General features: G+C 42.8%; 1 protein-coding gene across 2 annotated transcripts in view; it reads right to left on the bottom strand.

Annotated features, from left to right (window-relative positions):
* Positions 1-24344, bottom strand: part of sorl1 (sortilin-related receptor, L(DLR class) A repeats containing) — an 86327-nt gene that overhangs the window by 30988 nt on the left and 30995 nt on the right. For both annotated transcript variants that reach the window (XM_084951158.1, XM_084951156.1), the window contains exons 6-10: positions 18592-18772; positions 5478-5579; positions 3994-4163; positions 2377-2569; positions 987-1104 (exon numbers count right to left, since the gene is read on the bottom strand). In XM_084951158.1, coding sequence (XP_084807284.1) covers positions 987-1104; positions 2377-2569; positions 3994-4163; positions 5478-5579; positions 18592-18772 — 764 coding nt within the window. The remainder of the gene's footprint in view (positions 1-986; positions 1105-2376; positions 2570-3993; positions 4164-5477; positions 5580-18591; positions 18773-24344) is intronic.

Consider the following 24344-nt stretch of genomic DNA (forward strand, 5'->3'; position numbering starts at 1 on the left):
GTCGTGCATGTTCATCCCTGCACTCAGGACTGTGTTTGACCCGTCAAGTGCCCGCCGGGTGCTGCAGCAGTAATTAGCCCATCTATCTAAGAGAGCAATAATGAAGCACATGGTGGCAGCAACTGGCAGTGCTCCTTCCTCCTTCTCCGCTCACCCTCCCTTTTTCTTGCATTCTTTCCATGCCCATCGTCTAATAAGAATTTAATTAAAGAGACAGGCTGGTTGCAGTCTCCTAAACACTGCAGAGTATCAACAAATCAGTGCTCTCGACCAGCTGTGACGAGGCAGAGACAACTCAAACTGCAGCCATAATTTCTCTGCAGCACTGACATTGTTTCCACTTCGCTCTGAGGAATTCATGAGAATTTAACATGTGGTAACAGTTTTCACATTATTTATGTCTTTGAGATTTAAATTGCAACTGTGTAACTGTAATGAGAAGCAGGACAGATGTTTCAACAATGATGCATGAAGCAAGTTTCTAACACATATCTCACAAGGTGCAATCCTATTTCCTGTGTTTTCAGCAATACAGGAAGTGGCCACATACTAAGAGAGACAGAGGCATCTCAAACATCACAGACTTGTTTGCCTTGCACTGGATATTTGAATCAGTGTTATCATAAACCAAGAGGAAGTTACTGAAAAGTACAACAAGCCATCCTCCAACAGATGGCACTGAAACTCCTCATCTAGCTCTTAGGCTTTCGTCAAAGCTCTGGGACATTTCCTCCCTGTTCACAACAAGCCCAGAGGTTTCTAGTAGTACAACTATAATTTGACTCGAGTTTGAAAGTTTAAGTTCACCATCTGTAAACTGAGTGTGAGACAAAAGTGTTAGACCCATTAAAATCTGTCAGTGTTTGACTTCACTGCTTGTAGTCTACGTCCTACACAGGAAGGTCGAATGAGCTGGGGGAAAGAAATCTATTCATAATGAGGAATCCATGAAATCCAAGAAAAACTTTTATTCCGTGTTATCCCACCTGTGGCCATAATAAGTCCAGGTGCAGAATCCTTGGATAAAATGGGTATTCTTCTTAGCTGGATGTTAAACAACTGGCTCCAGCGCTGAGCCAGGTGAAGGGAGCAACCTTTACTGAGCTACAAGGGAAAAGCAGAGGAGAGAAAAGTTAGATGACACTTAGCTGTTCAATTCACAGGATTCATATCTACCCGATTTTAGCTTTTCTGCGACATCAGCAGTTCACTTTGGGGGATTGAATCTTACCCTAAGATTCCTGCTCGTGGTTAAACTTAGCTAACACTAGTATGCCTGCTAACACGAACGATTCAATTCAGTTTTATTTATACAGCGCTAAATCACAACAGTAACCTCAAGGCGCTTTATATTGCACAGTAGACCCTACAATAACAGATACAGAGACAAACCCAACAATCATATGACCTCCTATGAGCAGCACTTTGGCAACAGTGGGAAGGAAAAGCTCCCTTTTAACAGGAAGAAACCTCCGGCAGAACCAGGCTCAGGGAGGGGCAGGGCCATCTGCTGTGATTGGTTGGGGAGAGAACAAATTCCAGTTTAGGTCACCAAGCAAGTCTTTAGGGGTTAGCTAACTCCCAGGGCTGACCTGGTAGCTTAACTGGCCTTTTTCAAATTGCTTTATTCACTAATATTAAGAACTAACAATCGGCAAATTCATGCAAAATATATTATAACTAGCTGGTTAATCTTCTTGTTTGCTAACATGTCAATACTGAAATCAAGTGTGAGTGGAAATTTTAGTTGGCTAACCCACCAAACTGTTTCACCAGCTAACATGAGATGTGATACAAACTTGTGTTTGCTGATTTTAGGTAGCAGTAACTGGATGCTCAGTCATTCATGTAAGGAGATCCCAGAGACTTCAAGCTGTTCCTGCAGTTTGCTCTCATGTACTAGCTTCAGATAGTTCTGGACTGAAGAAGCCACTTGGGTGAGTAACACTGAAGATGCAACGTCCATATAAACAGCTTCAGCTTTCTTGGTTTATATGTGAGATTTTGTCTAACTTGGGAAACGAATTGGACTGAGAAAAATAATTTTGTTGCATCAGGTCAAATTTTTAGTTAAAATCATTATCAAGACATACAGAGGACGTCTACAGCCATCTGTAAGACACAGTGGAGGCTCTGTCATGGTTTGGAGCTGTGGTGTTGGAGAGCGAGAGAAAAGTGGAGAAATTATGAACACAAAAAGTTCCAGCAGATTTGAGCTTATTGGTTCTGTTACTAGTCAGACAGCAAAGTGATGTAGGACTATTAGTGGCAACTAATCAATCCATCAAATGGAAATCTGATGAAGTAATAGAAGTTCATGTTCCGTGCTTCAGTGTGAAAGAAACAACTGAAAGCAATAAGTTAAACTTGGCGTACCTGGCAGTCTATGGTTCCGCCCAGGCTGTCGGTAGCAGGCGACTGAAGCAACTCCCACGTCCCTCCCTTGTCGAACGTGATGACAGATCGCATGTTGTCCTCGCTCACAGAGCCGTTGATGAGCGTGGCGATGTAGACGCCCCTCAGCCCCTCCACACGGTGCAAGTCTGCAAACGGCTCATTGGCAAAATACCTGCGCAGCAAATGCAAACATGGTGGCAGGGTCAGAGAGGAACATCTGAGGTGATTCTGCAATATTTAATGTCAAGGTAATTATCTATTTCTACAATACAACAATACAAATTATTTACAATATTTAAAAGGAAGGAAGGAATTATGTTTTTATTCAACGTGATCATATTTTCATTATTTTACTTCAATGATAGAGCTCTGGTTTGCACTCCCACCCTGTCCACTGAACACTGCTGTCAGTTTGTTTTTCTTAACTGTAACTTTTGCACACTTTATCCTACCAGTCCTCCTAACACCTAATGCCAGGACCACGCTTTGGACCCTTTAAAGATGATTTCAGTCAGAACCACAGAAGCACAGAAAGTAAATTCATCAAGTTGTTCAAATGTAGAACATGAGGCAACTTTTACACACAGCAGAGAGAGGTAAACAGGAAGCATGAAACTCACAGTCTGATGCTTTGTTTCAGAATGAGTCATGAGAAACAGAAGACAGAGAAGTGTTAACAGCAGACACTGTTGGATAAACAGAAACAATCAGCTTTGGCAGGAAGCTAAGCCAACACTGGGACTGCCTCTGCAAAACTAACACCAGATCTTCCTCGTGATTATGTAGAAGGCAAACAATGACTACAGCTATCAGTTGAATGCACTATTAGAATAGGATGTACTGCTTTCAAGTGTTTGCAAAACCTATACTGTTACCAAGCATTTGTAAAGAGAGCAAGAGGCCTTCCTGTCAGTTGCTGTGGTTTCTATGGGAACAACTCAATTACTGGCAAGGCTGCAGATAGTGCTCGATTTGTCCTGCAGGTACAGACTGCATTCATTTTTATCTGCTGGTACAATTTGGTTCATCGTGTGATCTGCTCATTTACTTATCTAAAGGAAAAGGGGAAAAAAATCACTAAAGCAATAAAAGCAAAGAGCCAGCTGAGACGGTCCAGGCGCCTGTAAGGAGGCAGGCTGGATGAAGGTGTTCCAGACACATTCGGCTGTGGGACCCAAACCCCTACAATGGTGAGCAAACGCATTCAGACCATTACATTAGTACCTTGTAGAGGCCCAGTTACAACTTTGAGTCTACTTACATCAGTCTGGATATGATTCTGCACACCTGGCTATGGCAGGTTTATCCCTCATGCTGTCCACACACTCTTTGTACTTGTGCAGTGCCCAACCAACAGAAACAAAGAGTGGCAGGGAGCGGGTGCAAACAAAACAAAACAAAATGACATGGTTCATATAAGGACCCAGCAGGGACTGAACAGATCTCAGTATGTTCCAAATCCACTGCAGTGCCCTCACCAAAGGATTTTTACTGAAACTGGATTATGTGTTTTTAGTTAGCCTGACAATCTGTTAACGAGAGGTTTGCCCTTTTGTATCAGGTGTGTGTGTGTGTGTGTGTGTGTGTGTGCAGTACCTGATGAGTGTGTTGCTGCCAGAGCTCTCAGGACTGTAATACAGCACGTTCTCCAGCGACAGAGAGAAGGCGAGACCCTGTGTGTCTGAGATGTAGAGGTGTGTGACGTTGTTCAAGTGGTTCACACACACGAACACTTGGTCCTCAGATGCATCTGCTATGTAGTACTCCTGTGGGGGGGAGGGGAGAGGGTCATCTATAGTTCACCGACTTAAAAGTCCGATTAGACTCGATGCTCTGAAATGGGAACGTGTTGTGTAATGTTTTTTTAGAAATGGGAACAACGAATGTTCAGCTGTTATGTTTCAATGTTTTTTTGCTGTTGCTGTCTGTGTGTGCTCCTCGAACATTTGCCGAGAACACGCGTTTAGTCTTATATTACACCTTGGAAGTCTTTATTTCCAGGAGTTTCACCTTAATGAGTCAGTTTCAAAGTTTTCTGCTTACAGCCTGAGGCCTTTGAGTAACCGGTCACATGGCTCTCTGATGGATCATATATGCATCAGTATGAATCAGCATCAAAGGCTGCATCCATGTAGCTGCAACCTGGAGCACAGATCACATATCCTGTTTAAAATGACAGAGCTGAAGCTGCTTTCTTAGCAAACCCTGTTTATAGCTGTGAACACACACCGAGCAGAAGTCAATACTTATTCAGGTACTCTCTGTAGCAATGCTTTCTAATATCTACAGTTATTTAACCAAAGATCTGATAATAAAACATTTCATGAACAAATAAAGAATATCCTTATGTTTGTTCAAACTGACACCATCAGCAGTAACAGCATGAAGCCTTTGCACCACAGACTTTATATAAAAGCTGTAGCTACCATGACATCACACATAGTTTCAGGATGCATGTGTTGAAGCCTCAGCAAAAAGATTTTGGTTCCCAACGTGTTGGTTTTTGAAGTTCCTAGTTATTAGTTAACAGCTGTTTCTACAAACTGTGTCAGGTTAACTAAGTTCAATCAAAAATGTCTGAAACAAACAGTGAGTTATGTTATTTATCAGTTTAAAATGTTCCAGCACTACAAATACAGTTCAAAGTTACGAGTTGAGTCCAAGCAGCTGCGTGTTCCAGCCCACTGGTCGGTTAAATCAACCACTCCCATAATTTAAGCATGACAAATATTTGAGCGAGTTCATAAAATGATAAAGCCTGTACACTTGTTATAAATTGGGAAATTAGCTAAAGAGAACTAAATGTTTTTTCTACCAAGCTGTAAACATGTTAGCGTCTTGGCTAAGGTTGGGTATTTTAACATGACAGTCTAAGGTTTGACTTTTGGCATCGGCCTCCAGTGGCCATTTGAAGAACTGCACGTTTGGAGATGACACATTGGCTTCTGCAGTCCTCAGTATTCGCTGTGTGCTTTGTACTACGAGACTGATTTAAGACCATCTGACAGGACTGTACCTTTGCTTTCTCACAGACAAATGTGTTGGGTAAAGCACTTCTGAACACAAGAAAAAATACTCACTGTGATTGGATGGCGGGTCATAAACTGGGCTGCTTTCATTGGCTGGCGGTTGTAGGACACCCAGAGCTGAACAGATGATGGTTCGTGGCTTCCCAACAGTTTCTGGACACAGATACAAAACAAATCACTCAACGTCTCCTCAGGTTTAGTTTCTCGGCAGCTACAGCTTGAGTTGGCACACAGGCTTCATTCTAACGTAGAACTTCATGATGAAATCCCAACAGAACAAATGTAAAAAGCTTTGACGGCTTTTGGAAGACTGAGATGAACCGGAGAGGCTCTTCAGACCCCGTGGAACTCTGGACTATTTATTTTGCACTAGTGCCGTGTGTGGGCAAGGCCTGGAAAATGACCTGAAATTAGGAGAAGAGACTCGGGATATGTGGACTGTCCTGATGTTTTGCTGCTGTGACATCCCCGCGGTACAGAGCTCAACAGCTGAGAGACAAATCATTAAAACGAGCTGAATTAAAAAGTCTCTCAGACTCCAAGGGCACATCTTCGCTGTCATGACCGTGTGTGTGTGTGTGTGTGCGTGAGTGTGTGTGTGAACACACTCACACACTCACGCACACTGGATTAAAGTGTAATTGTCCTGACTCCTGTTGTCACAGTTGGTTTGTTATCGATTTGGCCTTTTTTAGGAGTCGCACAGAGAAATCAGGATCTTTCTTTCAGCGATTTCTCGTCCATCTGAAAGGAGAAAATAACTTCATGGACGGACAAACAGCATATTTTACATCCCACATAAAACTACTGGCTGCACTCATATTTCATAGTTTTCAAAATAATATCACTGTGTTAGTAATGTGCACCTCAGGCCTTCTGTAAATGACTCCACTAACATCTGTACAATATTAGGACTCCAGTATGGGCTGCTGCTCCAAACACAGCACTGACACAACGCTTCTGGACGTCAGTGCAGATGTCCTATTCAAAATGAACAACTGAAATCTACAATAGACATTTCTTCACAATGACACTTTTTCTGCCATCCTTTCCCGACGATCTCAGGTTTCCTGTTCTATGTTCACCAAATCAACTGTCCCTCGATACCTGACGATATCTTTGTTCTTCCAGGGAATACAGATCCTGCTTTGTTTTTCCTGTGGTAGCAAACAGAATGATCTCCTGTTTGCTCCAGTCTACGCTCAGAGATGTTTTCCTTTCTGTTAATAACCCAGCCCTCTGTGCCTATTAACGTTCCACTCTGTACTCCTAATTTCATTGTCTCCACAGCTCATGTACTCTGTACCTTTCCCGTCTCACCCTCCGCTCTGCTGGCTGGAAATTCAGTTTGCTGTTGGATGCAGTTCAAGTTTGCGGAGAGCCGAGCAGCTTCGTTATATTATTTCTGATTAGGCTGGACCACCCGGCTATAAGAGCAACGTCCTCTAGAGAAAGAGGGTTTTAAAAGAATAGTGAAACGAGGTAACTGCAGTAAGAGAGGCAGGGAAAAAAGATTCTGGAGTTGAAGAGAAGAATAGTGGGAGAGAGAAGCGAGCAGGAGCTCAGCTTTAGAAAGCAATAAAGACTGAACAAAGAAGTCAGGATGGAATTTAAAGAGCAGAGCTGCACATCCAATATTCATTTTGCCTGGACTGTCAGAATCCACGTCATGCTACACGAAAAGAGTCAATCCTAGATTTGTACCAACATGAGCGGGATGAGAACCTCTGACATGTTTTTGGGGGCAATAAACACTGAATGACTCATCACACCATGTTACCAAATGACAGATAACTGTAGCCTAGCTTAATGTTCATAAGCTGGAAATGACATGAGAATCATAAAATATAAGCTTATGCATACAATGTAACATTTTCTAATGTAAGAGCTAAATACTCAATTTAGCTCAGCATGAAGATGCAAGTAGCAGGAAGCCTGGCTTTGTCTGCAGGTAGAACAACAAAAAATTATAAAATGAATGTGTGCATCTATCAATTATAATAATAATATGTAAATAAATGATTCCAGTCCATCAAAACTTAGATTTTTGTTTCAATTGTGGGTTTGGAAATGAATTTAGTTTCCTTCTTCACACTCCGTGTAATCACAGTTTTAATGTCAGTTTACTTTGTGAGTCAAGAGGAAAATTGGACTGCAGAACATATTTTCACATGTAAGTGGCAACTATATATTTTTCCACTGTAACCACATATTCCCCTCCAACAGCAGCTGTCAGCAAGCTTTGCATTACACACTGTTCCTGTTCTCTCAGATCCCTGAAACGAGAGATTCTTGGACCTGAGATCAACTCGGATGTCGGACGGCAGACACTAGGACAGTGTGAAATGGAACACAGTAGTCTACCAGAAGAATCAACTGTGACATACAGGAAGACTAAAATGTTATCCAAAAAAAGCCAAAAACTCACAAGAAATCTATCCTTGTGCCACATGTGTAATGGTGTGTTTTAAGGATGGTGGCGGAGTTCCACAGGGCTCAATTCTGGGTCCTCTACACAACACAAGGACTCGACTGTGTCCATCTACAGTGGGTATGCTACCCAGCTATGAGCTTGTTGGGTCAACAAAGTGGGACCAACAATTTTTGTAACTTCAGAAAACCAACAATCCATCATGTACAGATACTCAGCTTTACCCGACTTTTTAGCTGGTGAGATATTCACCCGCCTTCAAATCCATTTTAATCAGTTGCTGTTTATAATAACAGACCAATAGTCTTGTCTATTAACATGTGTTAGCCCGAATATAATTGCTTTTATATTCTTTATTAACTTTCAATAATTATAAAACCAACATTAAAATGCTGTCAGCTAAATACCATCCAAAACTGCACTGTACGAATACTGATGTAGGTGTTTGTGAGGTCACAGTGTGTTTACCTTATGATCACTTTTACATTTGAAATGTTACGGTATCGTTGTGAAATATTAACAGAGGTTAAATAAAGTAGCAGAGGACAGGATCCTTTTATCCAGCACAGTCTACACGGACAATGTTATTATAAATAAATAAATGGGCAAAGTTGATGCAAAGCAATCTACTGACACTCAGATATACAGTGGGGCAAAAAAGTATTTAGTCAGCCACCGATTGTGCAAGTTCCCCCACTTAAAATGATGACAGAGGTCAGTAATTTGCACCAGAGGTACACTCCAACTGTGAGAGACAGAATGTGAAAAAAAAATCCATGAATCCACATGGTAGGATTTGTAAAGAATTTATTCGTAAATCAGGGTGGAAAATAAGTATTTGGTCACCTCAAACAAGGAAAATCTCTGGCTCTCACAGACCTGTAACGTCTTCTGTAAGAAGCTTTTCTGTCCCCCACTCGTTACCTGTATGAATGGCACCTGTTTGAACTCATCATCTGTATAAAAGACACCTGTCCACAGCCTCAAACAGTCAGACTCCAAACTCCGCCATGGCCAAGACCAAAGAGCTTTCGAAGGACACCAGGAAAAGTATTGTAGACCTGCACCAGACTGGGAAGAGTGAATCTACAATAGGCAAGCAGCTTGGTGTGAAAAAATCAACTGTGGGAGCAATCATCAGAAAATGGAAGACATACAAGACCACTGATAATCTCCCTCGATCTGGGGCTCCACGCAAGATCTCATCCCGTGGGGTCAAAATGATCATGAGAACGGTGAGCAAAGATCCCAGAACCACACGGGGGGACCTGGTGAATGACCTGCAGAGAGCTGGGACCACAGTAACAAAGGCCACCATCAGTAACACACTACAACGGCAGGGAATCAAATCCCGCAGTGCCAGACGTGTTCCGCTGCTGAAGCCAGTGCATGTCCAGGCCCGTCCGAAGTTTGCCAGAGAGCACATGGATGATACAGCAGAGGATTGGGAGAATGTCATGTGGTCAGATGAAACCAAAGTAGAACTTTTTGGTATAAACTCAACTCGTCGTGTTTGGAGGAAGAAGAATACTGAGTTGCATCCCAAGAACACCATACCTACTGTGAAGCATGGGGGTGGAAACATCATGCTATGGGGCTGTTTTTCTGCCAAGGGGACAGGACGACTGATCCGTGTTAAGGACAGAATGAATGGGGCCATGTATCGTGAGATTTTGAGCCAAAACCTCCTTCCATCAGTGAGAACTTTGAAGATGAAACGAGGCTGGGTCTTCTAACATGACAATGATCCAAAACACACCGCCCGGGCAACAAAGGGGTGGCTCCGTAAGAAGCATTTGAAAGTCCTGGAGTGGCCTAGCCAGTCTCCAGACCTCAACCCCATAGAAAATCTGTGGCGGGAGTTGAAAGTCCGTGTTGCTCGGCGACAGCCCCAAAACATCACTGCTCTCGAGAAGATCTGCATGGAGGAATGGGCCAAAATACCAGCTACTGTGTGTGCAAACCTGGGAAAGACCTATAGTAAACGTTTGACCTCTGTTATTGCCAACAAAGGTTATGTTACAAAGTATTGAGTTGTATTTTTGTTATTGACCAAATACTTATTTTCCACCCTGATTTACGAATAAATTCTTTACAAATCCTACCATGTGGATTCATGGATTTTTTTTTTTCACATTCTGTCTCTCACAGTTGAAGTGTACCTCTGGTGCAAATTACTGACCTCTGTCATCATTTTAGGTGGGGGAACTTGCACAATCGGTGGCTGACTAAATACTTTTTTGCCCCACTGTATATTCAGGTCATGTGAGCCTGACCTCGATGAAGCGATACCCTCAGAATCTCCCCGTCATCAGAAACTACCCTCTGGTATTAAAGAAATCCCAGATGCTGAAAACATGTGTCTGAGTCTCAAGTTACAGCGTTTATGTTAAATCTCACAGTTTTTTTCATGAACCTCTCTAAAAATAACACTCAAGTGCATCCCCAACATGTCCTCGTACTCCCTGTTTGAGAAAACAGCCACAAGGTGACGTTTGTTAAAGACTAGATCAGAGAGAGAGCACATGTTCACTGTTGCGTTTTTCGTTGTTGTTTCAAGGCTGACATTTGATTATAATGAAAGCACCTGCACTGGCTGTGAAACGAGCTGGAAATGTCACGAGTAAATCCTCGGAGTATCCTCGGCTGGTATGTGTACCGGTATAGATTGAAAAAGGAAAAGCAGTAGCAGAAGTATATTCATTTTGATCAGGTCAATCCTATTATACAGATCTAGTGGCAGTAGGCTCCACCTTTGAATGTTTTCTTTTAATTCCCTTGTAATTGGTGAGTAGTTTATTTCAAAGATTACACAGCCAGCATGTTTCTCCTTTTATATCTGCAAATTCTCTGATCGAGATGGTTTTAAGTGTTTCTGTCCTTTTTAATGCAAATGCATGAAAACATCTGTGTGTATAGCATTTTAAAAAAAGACGAGAGAGATCTGAGCAACAACAACAAGTGCAACAATTAGTGTTTCTTTCATATCAACATCATCTATGTACAGCTGGACAATACTGTTTATCCCCCTGTGAAATCAAAAATCAGTGCTTTTTTAACACAGCAAGGGATTTTTAACATAGCATGAAGGGTTACCAGGTTTTTTTTAGAAATCGTAATGTGGACAAAATAACAGAATTATACCAGAAAGAATAAAAACAATATTATTAGCCCCTGTGCAGTTATGTGCTATGTAATGCTCTACGCTTCGATAATAAAGATAAAACTGATGTTTTTTCCCAGTTTACACGATATTAAAACTTGAGCTGTCATTTGGTACAACATGCCAAAAACAAAAGAAATGATGATGCTGACAAAGCAAGAACTGGACGAGACGCGTCATCAACAAACTCAAAGCGAGCCGCTCGGTATATAAAACAAGGAAGTGAAAGAATTCAAATTTCTGGTGAAACGTGTTGAAAGACCCTGATGACTGACTTAGCCAAGGCAGGAAATTATAGTCTCAAAGAAAAGAATCACAGAGACACAGGCTGATGGTTACAGATGGAGAAAAACTCCACTTCTGCAGCAGAGACACTTTCAAGCCAGGCTGAAGTATGCTAAGGACAAGCTGGAGAAAGATCATGGACACTGGAAGCACATTGCTTGGTTAGGTGACTACACTAGAGTTTTTTTACCGCTTATTTTTGGAGAAAGAAGGGAGAGGTGTATAACCCAAAGAAGACCCTCCCCACACGGTGGTGGGAGTATTACACTGTGATGCTTCAGTGGTCTGGATCTAGGAATCTTGTCAAGGTGGAAAGAATCACCAGGAAAGGAGCATGTGTGCAGATTTGGAAAGAAAACCTTACGGGAAACTGGGCCTGGGTGGCTGCTTTGTCTTTCAATGTGGCAACAATCCAAAACATCCTGGTAAAAAACTACCAACAGAAGATCAAAATGGGAGCTGTTGACTGGCCTGCACAATGTCCTGACCTGAAACCAACTGGGATGATGTGAAGACTAAGGTCTCTGCCAGAAGACCATCAAATCTGGAGGAGAGACTCAAAGAACAACAGGCTGGGATTGCTCTGCGTGAGTCTTGTTGACAACTATAACAGCTGACTGCAGGCTGCTGTCCAGCAAAAAGGAAATCCAGCTCTTTGTTTACTGTAACTTCACATGACGCACGACTGGATTAATCCGTATTTATGTCATATTGTGCCTTGGTGTAGCCGCCCATGTAAAACGTTTGGAACAAGCTGCTTTAGCTACTTCCCTTCAAGCTAACTTCCTCCTGATTGGCTCCCCCTCACGTACAGCAATTTTGAACAGGTGGGCGGGGCTTGTGTGCTCACAGCCTGAGATACGTACCTGAGGAGACCAATATCTACTCTGTGCCATCATACAGAGACAAGGGTAGACAGACCAGCCTGAAACAGAGCAGTCTGAGCTTTTGGTTTGTTGGGGTCATTTGTAAATATACACTGACATCAATCACTCCGTGTCAGCCACTGTAACAACTGCACACGACAGAGAGTCAAAAGAAAAGCATAACAGATTTAATTAGCTGGCTTTTGCTTGACGGCTCTCCACACTGTCAAACTGAAAGCCAAATAAAATAAACTGATACGACGTATGGAGATGAAGGGTACGGACTAATGTGCAGACACTTAAACATGAGTAATGCCAGTATATTCAGAGGTAACATTTAAGACAGCAGCTCATCTCTTCTGTGAAGTTCCTGTAGCGACTACACTGAATATGAGCTGACGTTTTCAGCAGTCCCAGCTACCACGAGCAGACTGGCATCATTCCTCCACCAGGCTCCTCTTCCTGTTTCCTCTCTCTTTCGTTCCAGACAGTCTTTGAACAGAATCTGTGAACTGAACGAGTAGCACTATGGTGGCCAGATAACCGCGGGCCTTATCGGTACTGCAGTTACATCTGCTAAAGCAGTTATCTTCCATGGCTCTGCTCAATGGGAGCAAAGGCTGAGGGCTCTAAGGTCTGATTAGCGCTGTTTTGCTCAGGATCCCTATTGTTAAATAAAACCCTCCATTTCTGCTTCTTCAGTTAGCTAAAGCAGCTTGGTACTGCCCAAAGCACTTGTGATATTCAATTAATTTAATCCTATTAGTCCCAGAAAAAGAGAGACGAGGAGAGAAAGTAACTGAGACGAGACCCAAAGAGCGGAAGATTTCAGATGCTAGCAGCGAGGGGCGAATAGAGCTGATGCTTTGTGATGGATTAGTCTGTATCTCCTCCATCCACATTATCCCCCGGGGTAGTGGCTGTACCACTGCTAGTCTATCTGACAGGTCCCATCAGCTCTGGAGGTCAGATGTCAGATACAGAGCTCGGAGAGGAGGGAGGTCACAGACAGTTCAATCACAACAACACAGCCCACTGTGCTGCTGAGAGAGTTAGTGTGTGATATCTGGTTAGAAGGAACAATAAGGAACAATCTTTAAACACCGCGTTAATTCCATAAAACAGCTGGGTTGTAGAGTTGTTTCAAAGATTTCTCCGACAAAAGCAAATAGTTTATTAATTATTACCATGACCAGTCGCCAGTCTGTCCCAGGGCTAACACGCACGACTATTCACACTCACACCTGTGGACAAGTTATTATCACCACCTGATCTTAGCCCACTCGCTGCACGTCTTTGGACTGTGAAGCAACAGCGCTAACCACTGTGCCTAACTCATGATCGTGACTCACTGTCGTCACACCTCTGAACTGTCAAACACACCTGAGCTTATCAGGAAGGATATCAGGCACGTTAGTCAGGCACGTGGTCGAGAACATCATGAACATCATACTTCAGCAAACACGCCCTACTAGCACTCCGACTATTTTGGCCTGTTGTCCTCAAAGGCTTTCTTATCTTTTCCATGTCAGCAAATCCCACATGGATCAGAGTCGGGTCACAGACTCATTTGAGAAAACTTTGTTCTCCGATCTGAAACATTTTTTTGATTTAATATAATTTCTTTTGTCAGATGGGGAGACGCTGTTAAAACTAGTTCAAATGAGTCATCTGTTGTTGTCACTTGTTGACTTACTGTGTGACCACTAATGCTTCAGACACCACAGCCATCTGCAATCCTGACTTCCTCGTCTGATTTGTTGGTTACATGCAAAGATGTTTCACATCGTGCGTCAGAGTTCATCCTCGAAACCCTGAGTCTGTGCGATCTGCATAAAATCAAAAGTGAAAACGAGTGACACAGCGTCTGTAAAGTGTGTAAAACACTAACTTCTTTTTTAAAATCAGCAGTGGTGCAGATCTTTTTCAGTGGCAGCCACAAGTTTTATTTAGTAGTTTAGGTTAAAAAGAGTAATTGGGGCAATTTTTGTGAAGAAAATCACGTGCGTGGCTTTTCCCCAAACTCCTGTTTCCCATTCAGAACAGTAAATAAACCACAACAGTGTTTGAGGTTAACCCCTGGCCCTAATTGGACCACATCAGTAATTAGGAATAAGCATTAATCATTAGTTTTGACCGTGTTGGCCACGGGGAATTAATAAAGGGACTCCACGCTGCTGTATTTGATCACCTATAATCTGCATCAGCTGCATCTGTAATAACACAAGACACCGACAGACTGCGTCGCTAAGATCGTTTCATTCTCAACCAATCATTAATTTTAATAGCAGAAACCTGCGGACAGCTGCCCACAAGACCGATTCATGCTCACCGCTGCATCGACTGACAATGAGCACGCAGAAGTGAGATTACACATCAGAACACTTAAAACATGTCGGCACCGAATTACAGCAGCAGTGTAACTCTGGGGTGCAGCTATGAACTCAGTGTGATGAACCATCTGAAATCCTTCATGCCGACCTCCTTTGACAATCAACAGTTATCTGAACACTGCAGCTACAGGCTGCCGTCAGCCCACGAAGACGACACGGGACAAAGCCAGTCTGTTAGAGGCAGGCTGCAAAACTCCAGATCATATTCACCATCTGCTCTGCTGTCTGTCACCAAGGCTTCCACACCAACACTGGAGTGAACAATGACAAACATACTGCGCTTCACATGCACCCACAGCCAAATATTGATCGACAGCGCGTCGTTATGCTGAGCTGGGAAACTGGCTGCTTAGTGCTCATTATGCTGCAACAATTGTATGCAGGTGCTGAACAAGTAATGCAGCAGCTACCTGCAGCGGATGCACATCTGCCTAGTGTAGCTTGCATAGATAGATTTAGATGTTAGTTGTTATTGGATATTTATAGATGAGTGATTAGTGTAGTCTGTGGTTTTTACAGTGTTAAATGACTGGTTCACATTTCCTGCACACACTGTAGCATCATTTCCTCCTTTTCTTTCATCTACGCTCTGACAAGTACAGAGACGTGCTTTAATCAATACAAATGATCCAAAATGTAGACGAAGGGTAACAAGATCTTAGCATTTATGTCATCACTACCACAAAGGCAGATGTGCATACTATGTGCTGTCAATGTGGGATGAAGGTCTTTAAATTAGAGATATGTCATTCATGTATCTCTCAGGAGACTGCAAACTTTTAACGTGAGACACGTGAGAAGAAGGGAGTCAAACAGACTCACTGTGTGATTTAGGGGAGTGACTCACCTATGCTAAAAGGCTTGATAATTAAACGATCACCGTAAGTATAGGTTCTCTGCTTAACTTGTTTAAAGCATCGTTATTAAAGAGACCCACAGCCCTCTGTGTGCAGTAGTAATGAGACAACATTGATGTATACACTCTGTGCTGTACAGTTACTGACATACTCTACATCATACTAGCCAGCTTATAGCACGGTACCTGTCTTATTCTTGATTAGAGTAAAGAAAAAATACTGGAGCTCCCTTATGTAGATCTACTTATGGTATGAATTTCAAAATCCTGCGTCACCGTGTTCTAAATTTATTGCATTCATAAGTTTTTCAGAAAACTTGACCTCTGACCTGTAACCTTGAAGCAGAGGTCATTGAGATTTGAACTCTTCTGAGATTTTTAGCAGATACACCTATGATATCAATTTCAAAATCCTAGATAACTTCCTTCTCAAGTTTTCCATTCACAAGATTTTCAGAAAACTTGACCTCTAACCCTTGACCCTGAGGCCGAGGTCACTGAGATTCAAACTCATCTAAGATTTTGAGTAGATACGCCAATGATATCAATTTGAAACTCCTACGTCACAGCGTCCTCAAGTTATTGCATACACAAACTTGGGTGTTGCCCATCCGACACGTCGACCCCATCAGCCTTTTACACCTTACGGGTAAACACCTGTTAGTGATTGGTTAGTGCCTTTGCTTTGTAGGGTAGCTTATTGAGTCAACTCAGTGTTACACTACAAGAGATGTGTTACTGCATTGATGGTGTTGTTATCCAAACTTTGTTCAGATTCTAGTCTGACTAGAAGAGCTTAAGAAGAGCTTAAGAAGGGCGCGGGATGAAAAGGGGGGAAAAAACAAAACGCTTGGACACTGCTAGCAAGGGCGCCTACAGAAACGCACAGCAGGAGATGAAGCATCGCTGAATATGTTTCCAAACCAACTTCATTCTAAGCCAAAGACTAGAAAATATGGTGAAGCAAATCTTCCCTTTGGTTTCACCTGTACAAGTGCCGAGGTAGGTCACCCTGCAGGGTTGGTTTCCCCTTCGTCGGGAGCAGCGCTGGGCTGTTTAAATCACGGACAAACAGGATCCCACATTCTTGATTTTTAGTTCACAAACACTTCTTGTAATGACTAACTACTCCTGACATTTTGGAGATATACATACTATACTATACTTTATACAGCAAAGTTACAGCAGGATACAAATAATATCAGGCTGATCCTGCCACGATTTGTTCCCCCGGTTCAAATCACGGACAAACAGGATCCCACAGCTGTTTATGTTTTTGAACCTATTTTGCACAGAGGCGTTTTTTGAAAAATGTATTGACAGCAATGTTGAATATTATTACACAGGAAAAAAAACTACATGTAAAATAATCCCACCGTGACGCCTCTGCCTTTGTAAATGGAGGGACAGTAACTGCGTGTAAAACCTGCAGATAGTCAGATTAACAGTATTTTGACTCTATCTGCCATTCTGCAGTTCATCTCATGTAAACAATAACGTGGCGCACAGCGTAACGTGAAAAAGGGCACATACCTTTGACGTTGCGTGACGAACTCTGTATTCCTCGTCCACACGTAAACGCAGAAAAGGAGTTTTAAAAAAAAATCTGTTTTCGGTGATTCGAAACGCCGTTTACGTGGACGAAACAGCTGCGTGTTCAAAAATACCCGTGTAGGTGTGGACGTAGCATAAAAGAGTTAGTAGTTTATTTTCTTACTACCTGTAATTTATTGCAGTTTACTTGTATTTGCTTAATTGTTTACTAAAAGTTTGAGGTGTGAAACAAACCGCAATGGAGCAAAATATGGGTGTGTGTGGTTGGAGGATGTGTGCGTGCGCGCGTACCCGCGGGGGGGGGGGGCAACATTTTTCTTGTAAAACAAAGGGGGGGCCAAGCAAAAAAAGTTTGGGAACCACTGGTTTAAGGTAAGGTTAGCTTTCCTGCTAACCCAATCAAGCCACTAGCTACCTAGCACAGCAGCTAACAGGCTAACCTTAGCTTGCTTCCTCTTTAATGGTGTTGCTATCAAAATAAAACCTGAAGCATCAATAATTCTTTTTCTTATAAGGAGTCTGTGTCTGGGTACCTGTCAGGAAGCAGGGCAGTGGTGCATAAATGACAAAATCACACTTCAGGCTGTTAAAAACACCCAGAATCCTCGGGGAAGGTCTCAAGTTTAAGCTAGAACCAGAAGCTTCTGTATTGTTAATGTTTGATGTAAAATGACTCCTTGGTGGAACACTACAGCAAATGATCAACTGTTTTCTAAACAGCATGAAGCCTGGAAACAGGTGGAGCAGCTAGCCTGGCTCTGTCCAGCCTGAAAGACGTACACCAGCCAACTCTTTTAAAGTTGTGCTGTGCCCAGACCTGACTGAGAAAGGATAAGGTGGTGGCAGGAAACAGTATGGCTGTTTTTAGCTGTACCGTCTTACCAGGTTGGCAGCAATACCTGAGGAGCACAGAGCTCCCGCCTGCTGCCGCTCTCACATATTGTCCCCACGGTGAGCCCAAGGAGGGACACGGTTCCACAAGGCAGTTCATTGTTTACGGGAAAAGACTTTTCTACCTCGTTTAGTATTGACATGCAATCTGTATGCACAGATTCAAAACCTTTTATGTGCCCTGGAAAACTCCATGTTTGCTCATGTGTCAGCCCTGACCAACTCATTTGTTCGTAAAGATTAGATCAGGCACAACTGACCTGGTACAGGCAGGTCTATGCTTCTAAAGGGCAATCTGATCTGCCTCTCCACCCCATTATTACGTTTGGTCATGGTTTCACTGCCGTTCCTTTTGTTATATTAATTTGGACACGTTGGGTTTTCTTAACTTGTTTCATTGTAGAGTTATAGTTCTGGTCTCAGAACCTGGAGATTCTGTTCTGTCTTATACATTTGTTATGAATACGACAAATGCAAATCAGAATGTGGTCAGTCAGCCAGACCTTCTGTGGAGCACGTTTCCTGCCAAACCAAACGAGTATAGGATCCATTAGTAGCAGTAAGGCTAGCTTACAAATGGAGGACAGTTACCTGGATTATATGATGACGTTTGCTGAGCCATACTTTCATCTGGTTTTTATTGTTGTTTTAAATATCAAACTGCTATCGCTTCTCTGTCCACTAACAAACCAGTTACCAATCACTGGAACACAATGGTCTCCTTACCCGTGTGGTGGTGGCAAACATGTACTTGTCTCGGAGCTGGAAGCTGTCCACCTGCTCCAGGATCAGTCTGCGGTTCTGTTCACTCTGGAAGAAGTCAGTGCTGCTGAGTATAGTGGATACACCCTGGGGCTCGTTTCTCTGGACGAGGACTGTGGTTGGGGGGTCGTAGGGTTCCACACCCCTGGGTTTAGGAGACAAGAGCAGGAGGTGAGAGACAAAGATGTATCAGAGGGAGATATTGAGAAAAAAGGTGAGGATAGGCAGGGAATGGAGAACATGAGAATAACACAAACACTTTTCATACTTAAATATATCCATTTATAATTGTAAATAGGCCTTAACAGATGGACAACAACCAAAGGTTAGGCAGGGCCTGTTCTGAAGCCTCACACTGAATCATTTATCGATGACAGAATTACAGCTGTTTCTGAATCTGAAACAAACTCACGTTCAGGACATTACTCTTCAGAGATGTCAATCAGAAAAGCAAGAACTAAACTCCGCTTTCACCCAGTGGTCTCACAGGCTTCACACAGACAAATGATTCCTTGTCAGTTTTTCATTTAATAATCCCGTTTTCAGGATTTCAATAAATGTCAACACAAAACACTCTCAGGCTCTCAGGAAGTTCAAACTGAAAATCTCCATCTGTGCGCCAACCTTGAAAAACTGCGTGGTCGAACTATTTACGGCCGTTTCTGTTCCAGCTCGTGGCACACAGAGCCCGAATGAATGAAGGAGGTTCACTGCATCTTATCGTCTGCCTTCCAAATCAGCGCGTTTCCTGCCAGAGTCTCGAGAACTAAACAGAGAGAGCAGTGTCTCGCTCAGCTCTGCCTCTGTGGCTTTCATTCAAAGGTCCCTGTTCAACTGATGGACACTGTCTGGCCTGAGAGTGCGTGGAGAGCTATTCGTAGTCTGTCTCTGCTCCTTCCTTGGAATTAATCTGTGCCCTTACTAAACACTTCCTAAACACCATTCTTACCCTGTTTTGGTAGTTTCTCTCTTTGTGTCAGGTCCGTATGGCATTCAAACCGAGCATTCGGAATGACAAGGCCACTTTATCTGAGATACGACCACCAACAGCACAGGTTTCTTTAATAGCAAATCTTTTCTCAGACCAGACATGTAGCACTGCAGGCCCAATTCTCCCACTAACATTAGAAAGCCAAAGTATGATTGTGCACACTGGATATCCCAGGAATGCATTATGGACACGGACCCACCACGTAACCTCCGTTGGCGATATTGCTCAACTCTCAAAAACAATGAATTAGGACATGTAGTCAACCAGACTGTCAGGTTTTACAAGTTAACCGTAAAAGAAATTCCACGTCAATCAAAGCTTCATTTGATTTGAAGCCATTAAAAATGCTTCAACATAATCTGGCGTCATAGGTCACCGTGGCTTGTTCTTCAATCTCGCACCGGTCAGATTCCTGAGCGAGTAACAGTCCACATGGTGGTGAACATTTCAGCTGGTCTGTTTCTTTGTTGGTTTTGTTTCACAGGATATACTTTTTGGTTTTGTTCTTGCAGTAAAATTTGCTGTAAGTTTACCTTGAGAACTTCAGACATGGCACACTAGATGCAATTACACTGCAGAAAACACACATCGCAGGTCAGGTGGCTCCCCTGATAAAACTTGCGCCAGCGGGAAATGCACCCGACCTTTAGTTGCACTATTTATCAGCACAACCCGTCATAACAGAGGGGGAGGGCAGGTTAAAGACCATCCCACTAGAGACTGTGGATACCGCTCACCTGGTTGAGCCTGTGACCCACGTAGCAAAGGTACTTTAGGGGTCCAACCCAGACCAGCTATAATCTGCACTACTGTCGGCCTAAAAATGTTCAGAGCTGCAACGCTTCTATGTGATATCTATTCAACGCCCCCCTTTCTCCCACAGATCCTTGGTTTCCCTATATATAGAGTTGATACTCCTTTTATGTGGGATTTGTATCATTCGTTGTAATCCATATGGCAGAAGAGATTGTACTTCTTATTGTACAAAATGGATTTTGCCTCTCAGTCTGTCTTCTAGCAGTGCGATCATAGGATTACCAGTTATGTGAGATTGTGGGGGGGTCCCACTGGTTTGGGTGGTTCTGAACACACCCAGCAGTAGACTGATAGTCAGGCTCAGATCGCTTTGGCTTACAGAGCCTTCAGACTGATGTGCAGCACAAAAGCAGCAGCCTCTTCTAACGCCACAACAAACAGGATTAAACCCAAATTGGATGGAGCACCAGGGGCGAGCGTAAGATCAATCCTTATTTGTGTTGCTTTGGTCCTCAGATGATTTGCAGTGTCTTCTGGCCGGTTTGTACCTTTAGCAGCATTTTCAAATCTTATTTGCTGACTTTTAAAGGCATCAGTAGTTAAATACATCTAGAAATCCAGGGACCAGATCATTTTGGCTGTCAATGATAAAAAAGATGACTCAGATAAAACCATTACCTTTAAGTTTTGTATTGTGTTATGAATCAAGCACACTGCTGCTTCTCCTTAAAAATCCAAAATCTATCACAGTTTAGTTCAGCTCAAACTAAGAAGACGGAGGGAGAGCCCTCGGTCAACAGGAAGTAGAAGATATAAAAGGATTCAGCATCAGGACCCATGGAAGGAAGCTGGCTTGTTTTCAGTCCATGCAGCACGTGACAGATTCAATTCAACTTTATTTATACATCGCCAAACACAGCAACAGTCGCCTCAAGGTGCTTTATATTGTAAGGTAGACCCTACAATAATACAACAGAGAAAAACCAACAATCATATGACCCCCTATGAGCAAGCACTTTGGCAACAGTGGGAAGGAAAAACTCCCTTTTAACAGGAAGAAACCTCCAGCAGAACCAGGCTCAGGGAGGGGCGGGGCCATCTACCATGACTGGTTGGGGAGACAGCACAAAAGACACGCTGCGGAAGAGAGACAGAGAGTCGGATGTGTTGGTTTACACCATAACTCCCCACAGCTACTGTGCAGCTCTGCTAAGGTTGGCCAGTCCACGCCTCCTGGACTCCTGTTGCTCTTCCTTACTAACTGACACTCCCTGTTATGGTGGTCCAACAGAAGCTTCAAATGCTTTAACTATTCATACTTCTACTGATATTAAAAGTCACCAGTTCAACTGCTTTTACTGACTAGCCATCAAACCAATTAGCTTCTTCTTACCAATAACCAGCAAACAGTTGAGCTGCTGCTGACAGAAATTCATTCACAGAGCAAAAAGGGTTTTTTCCCCACATAGACAAACGGTGAGGGCAACCTGCCTAAAAGAGCATCAGTCTAGCATCCACCCAGAGTGGAGGGGAAGCATCACAGATCAACAGGTCTGCCTGCATTGTCCAGAAATGCTTCCACTGGTCCCTCAACCCCACAGGACTCCAGTTGTTTCTGATTCTAACTTACAGCAAAAATCTAAGCGTGCTGAAGCATTTGGAACAGATAAGGAGTACATAATGACTCATTCCATCATGACTGCTGGCAGTAGCATAGTACAAGGGCTGCAAAGGAAAGGATACTTCTGCACCAAAGCTATAATTCAGCTTTTACCAATCACCATGAAATGTAGTTAAGGGAGGATATTGATTACATATTTTGGCACACAGCAGGTATAATTCTCTTTGGAGAAGGCAAACATTAGTGCTCTGTTTATTCTATAATATAAATCAGTCCAACAGAGCTTGAAACCAGGTTTCACTGCAGCATTGCATGTTGTGCTTTATAAAAAAGACCTAAAGGAGCACTGCATAAATCACTGTTAATGACACCTGCAGCCCTGTAATGATCTGCAGTCAGCATCCTGTTACTCACTCTTACATGCAGCTCTTGGTTAGTGTGACTGATTTATACCACAATCCTGATGATGGTAATGACAACAAAGCTGACTTGCACATAACTAAGCAACCAATGTCAGATGTGTCTGTGTAGATTCTCAGTCATCCAGGTCACGGTAGTCTAAGGAAACTGGAAATATAACAGCGGGACTGTTTAAAGTTTCGTCAAGATCCTTCAGCTCTCGTCCAACATCAGTTCTAAAAGCAAACAGTGAAGAGTCCCAGATACATATGGAAGAAGCTGGCTGCTATTAGTACAGAAAGAAAGTCTTAGTTATGCACATTAGCTTAATGCCAATACAACATTTATGATGACTAAGATTCTATAGGTTCAACAGAGTCATAAATCTCTTCAGCTGGAGAATTAATTTGGTAAGCTAGCCATTCAGCATTTCCACTAAAAGGGCATCTGTGCAGGAAGTGATTCACAGGTACACATACCAAAGAAAGGTAATCAGATTCAGCACCTTCGATTGGCTTTAAGTTCTCAACTTCAAGGCAACTGATTAAAGCAACTAGCCGCGAGAGGAAAGTTTACCACCCTCCATATGGCAGGGTGGTAAACGCATTAGGTCAGACGTCCACCACCCCTAAACATCAACATCCTCTCCTACCAAAGGATGGGAGAAACCCAGCTGTAGACGTTGCGTGGGGGTGCAGATGTAATCTTTATTTTGTTTAACAAACAAAACAAACCCAAAATATCCATCTGTGTATTTTAGCTTGTATAACCCACAGACGTGAGGCTGAAGAGCTGCACGCCGTTCGTGAGCCGCGAGGTCTAGGCAGTCGGAGCCTAGAGCGTCTGCTCGTGTTGGTGACATAGTGATGCACAATGCTTGTAATGTCACACATCTCAAATGTGTCCATATAGGAAGCAACACACAATTTTGCTAGTAACAATATTAGCAACCAAGCTATATTAGCGGAGGAAATCATTTGAAAACAGTCAGCTAAGCTACCAGATAAGCATCAGGAGTCAGATGAATTTGCTAACTGTGGATTTTGCTCCATTAGATGGCTTGCATTCTTATGTATTAGCAGACATGCTAGCATTAGCTAACAGTAGCCAGAAAAACAACAACAAACAAACATCGAAAGGTTAAAACTTTTAAACAACATTATTTACTTGATACCCAAGTTAACAGCTGCAGGCTAACACTAGCTTGGTTAAAGTTAACGTGAGAGATGGCGAGCAAAATGCTACCTGAAGCCATGTTTTACTGGTTGACTCGTTTGCTTAGTGCCGGGAGTTGGTCATTTGTTGACTTCAGCGATCAGTGAACTCTGCCTTTCTTTCATGGCTGCTGTTGCTCACTGATGATGCTGGGCGCAGAAGCACTGAGTATTTTACCAGGAACTATTTTACCTTTCAAACCTTCCATGTTTACATTGAAATAATGAAAGCACTAAATACTGTATCAAGTTTCCATAAGTAGCAGTTATCCTGGCAAACCTGATGTAATCCAGGTAGAGTCCATTCAGCCGTCCATCCTGTCACTCGGTTCTCTGCCTTGGTGACAACATGTTACTCTGCTCAATAAACATCTAAAGGCTCCTGGCTGCAGAGAACCTGCACCAACATAGCCAGAGTAAAGTGTTGTCTCATGTTGTTTCACAGCCTCGATTAAAATACTACAAACACAACAGGGGAGGCTGCCGTCTCTCAGCCACTTACATGACACTGTGAATTTATCCCAGCCGAAGCTCACAGTACAAGCCAAAAGTGTTAAGTCATGCACTTAATAACAGGACAGCAATGACTACACATTTTTCCAAGGTGCAACCACTAATGTTCAGGTTTGACAACTATCAACAGCTACACAAACGCAAGCTTGAAAACGTCCAACAACTGCTTACCAGAAAAACGTGCATTCTTGTAATCAAAATTCCAGCATGATAAGAGTCCATC

Source organism: Perissodus microlepis, chromosome 14, assembly GCF_051167445.1.
Source record: "Perissodus microlepis isolate ML-2025 ecotype Zambia chromosome 14, ASM5116744v1, whole genome shotgun sequence".
Lineage (NCBI taxonomy): Eukaryota > Metazoa > Chordata > Actinopteri > Cichliformes > Cichlidae > Perissodus > Perissodus microlepis.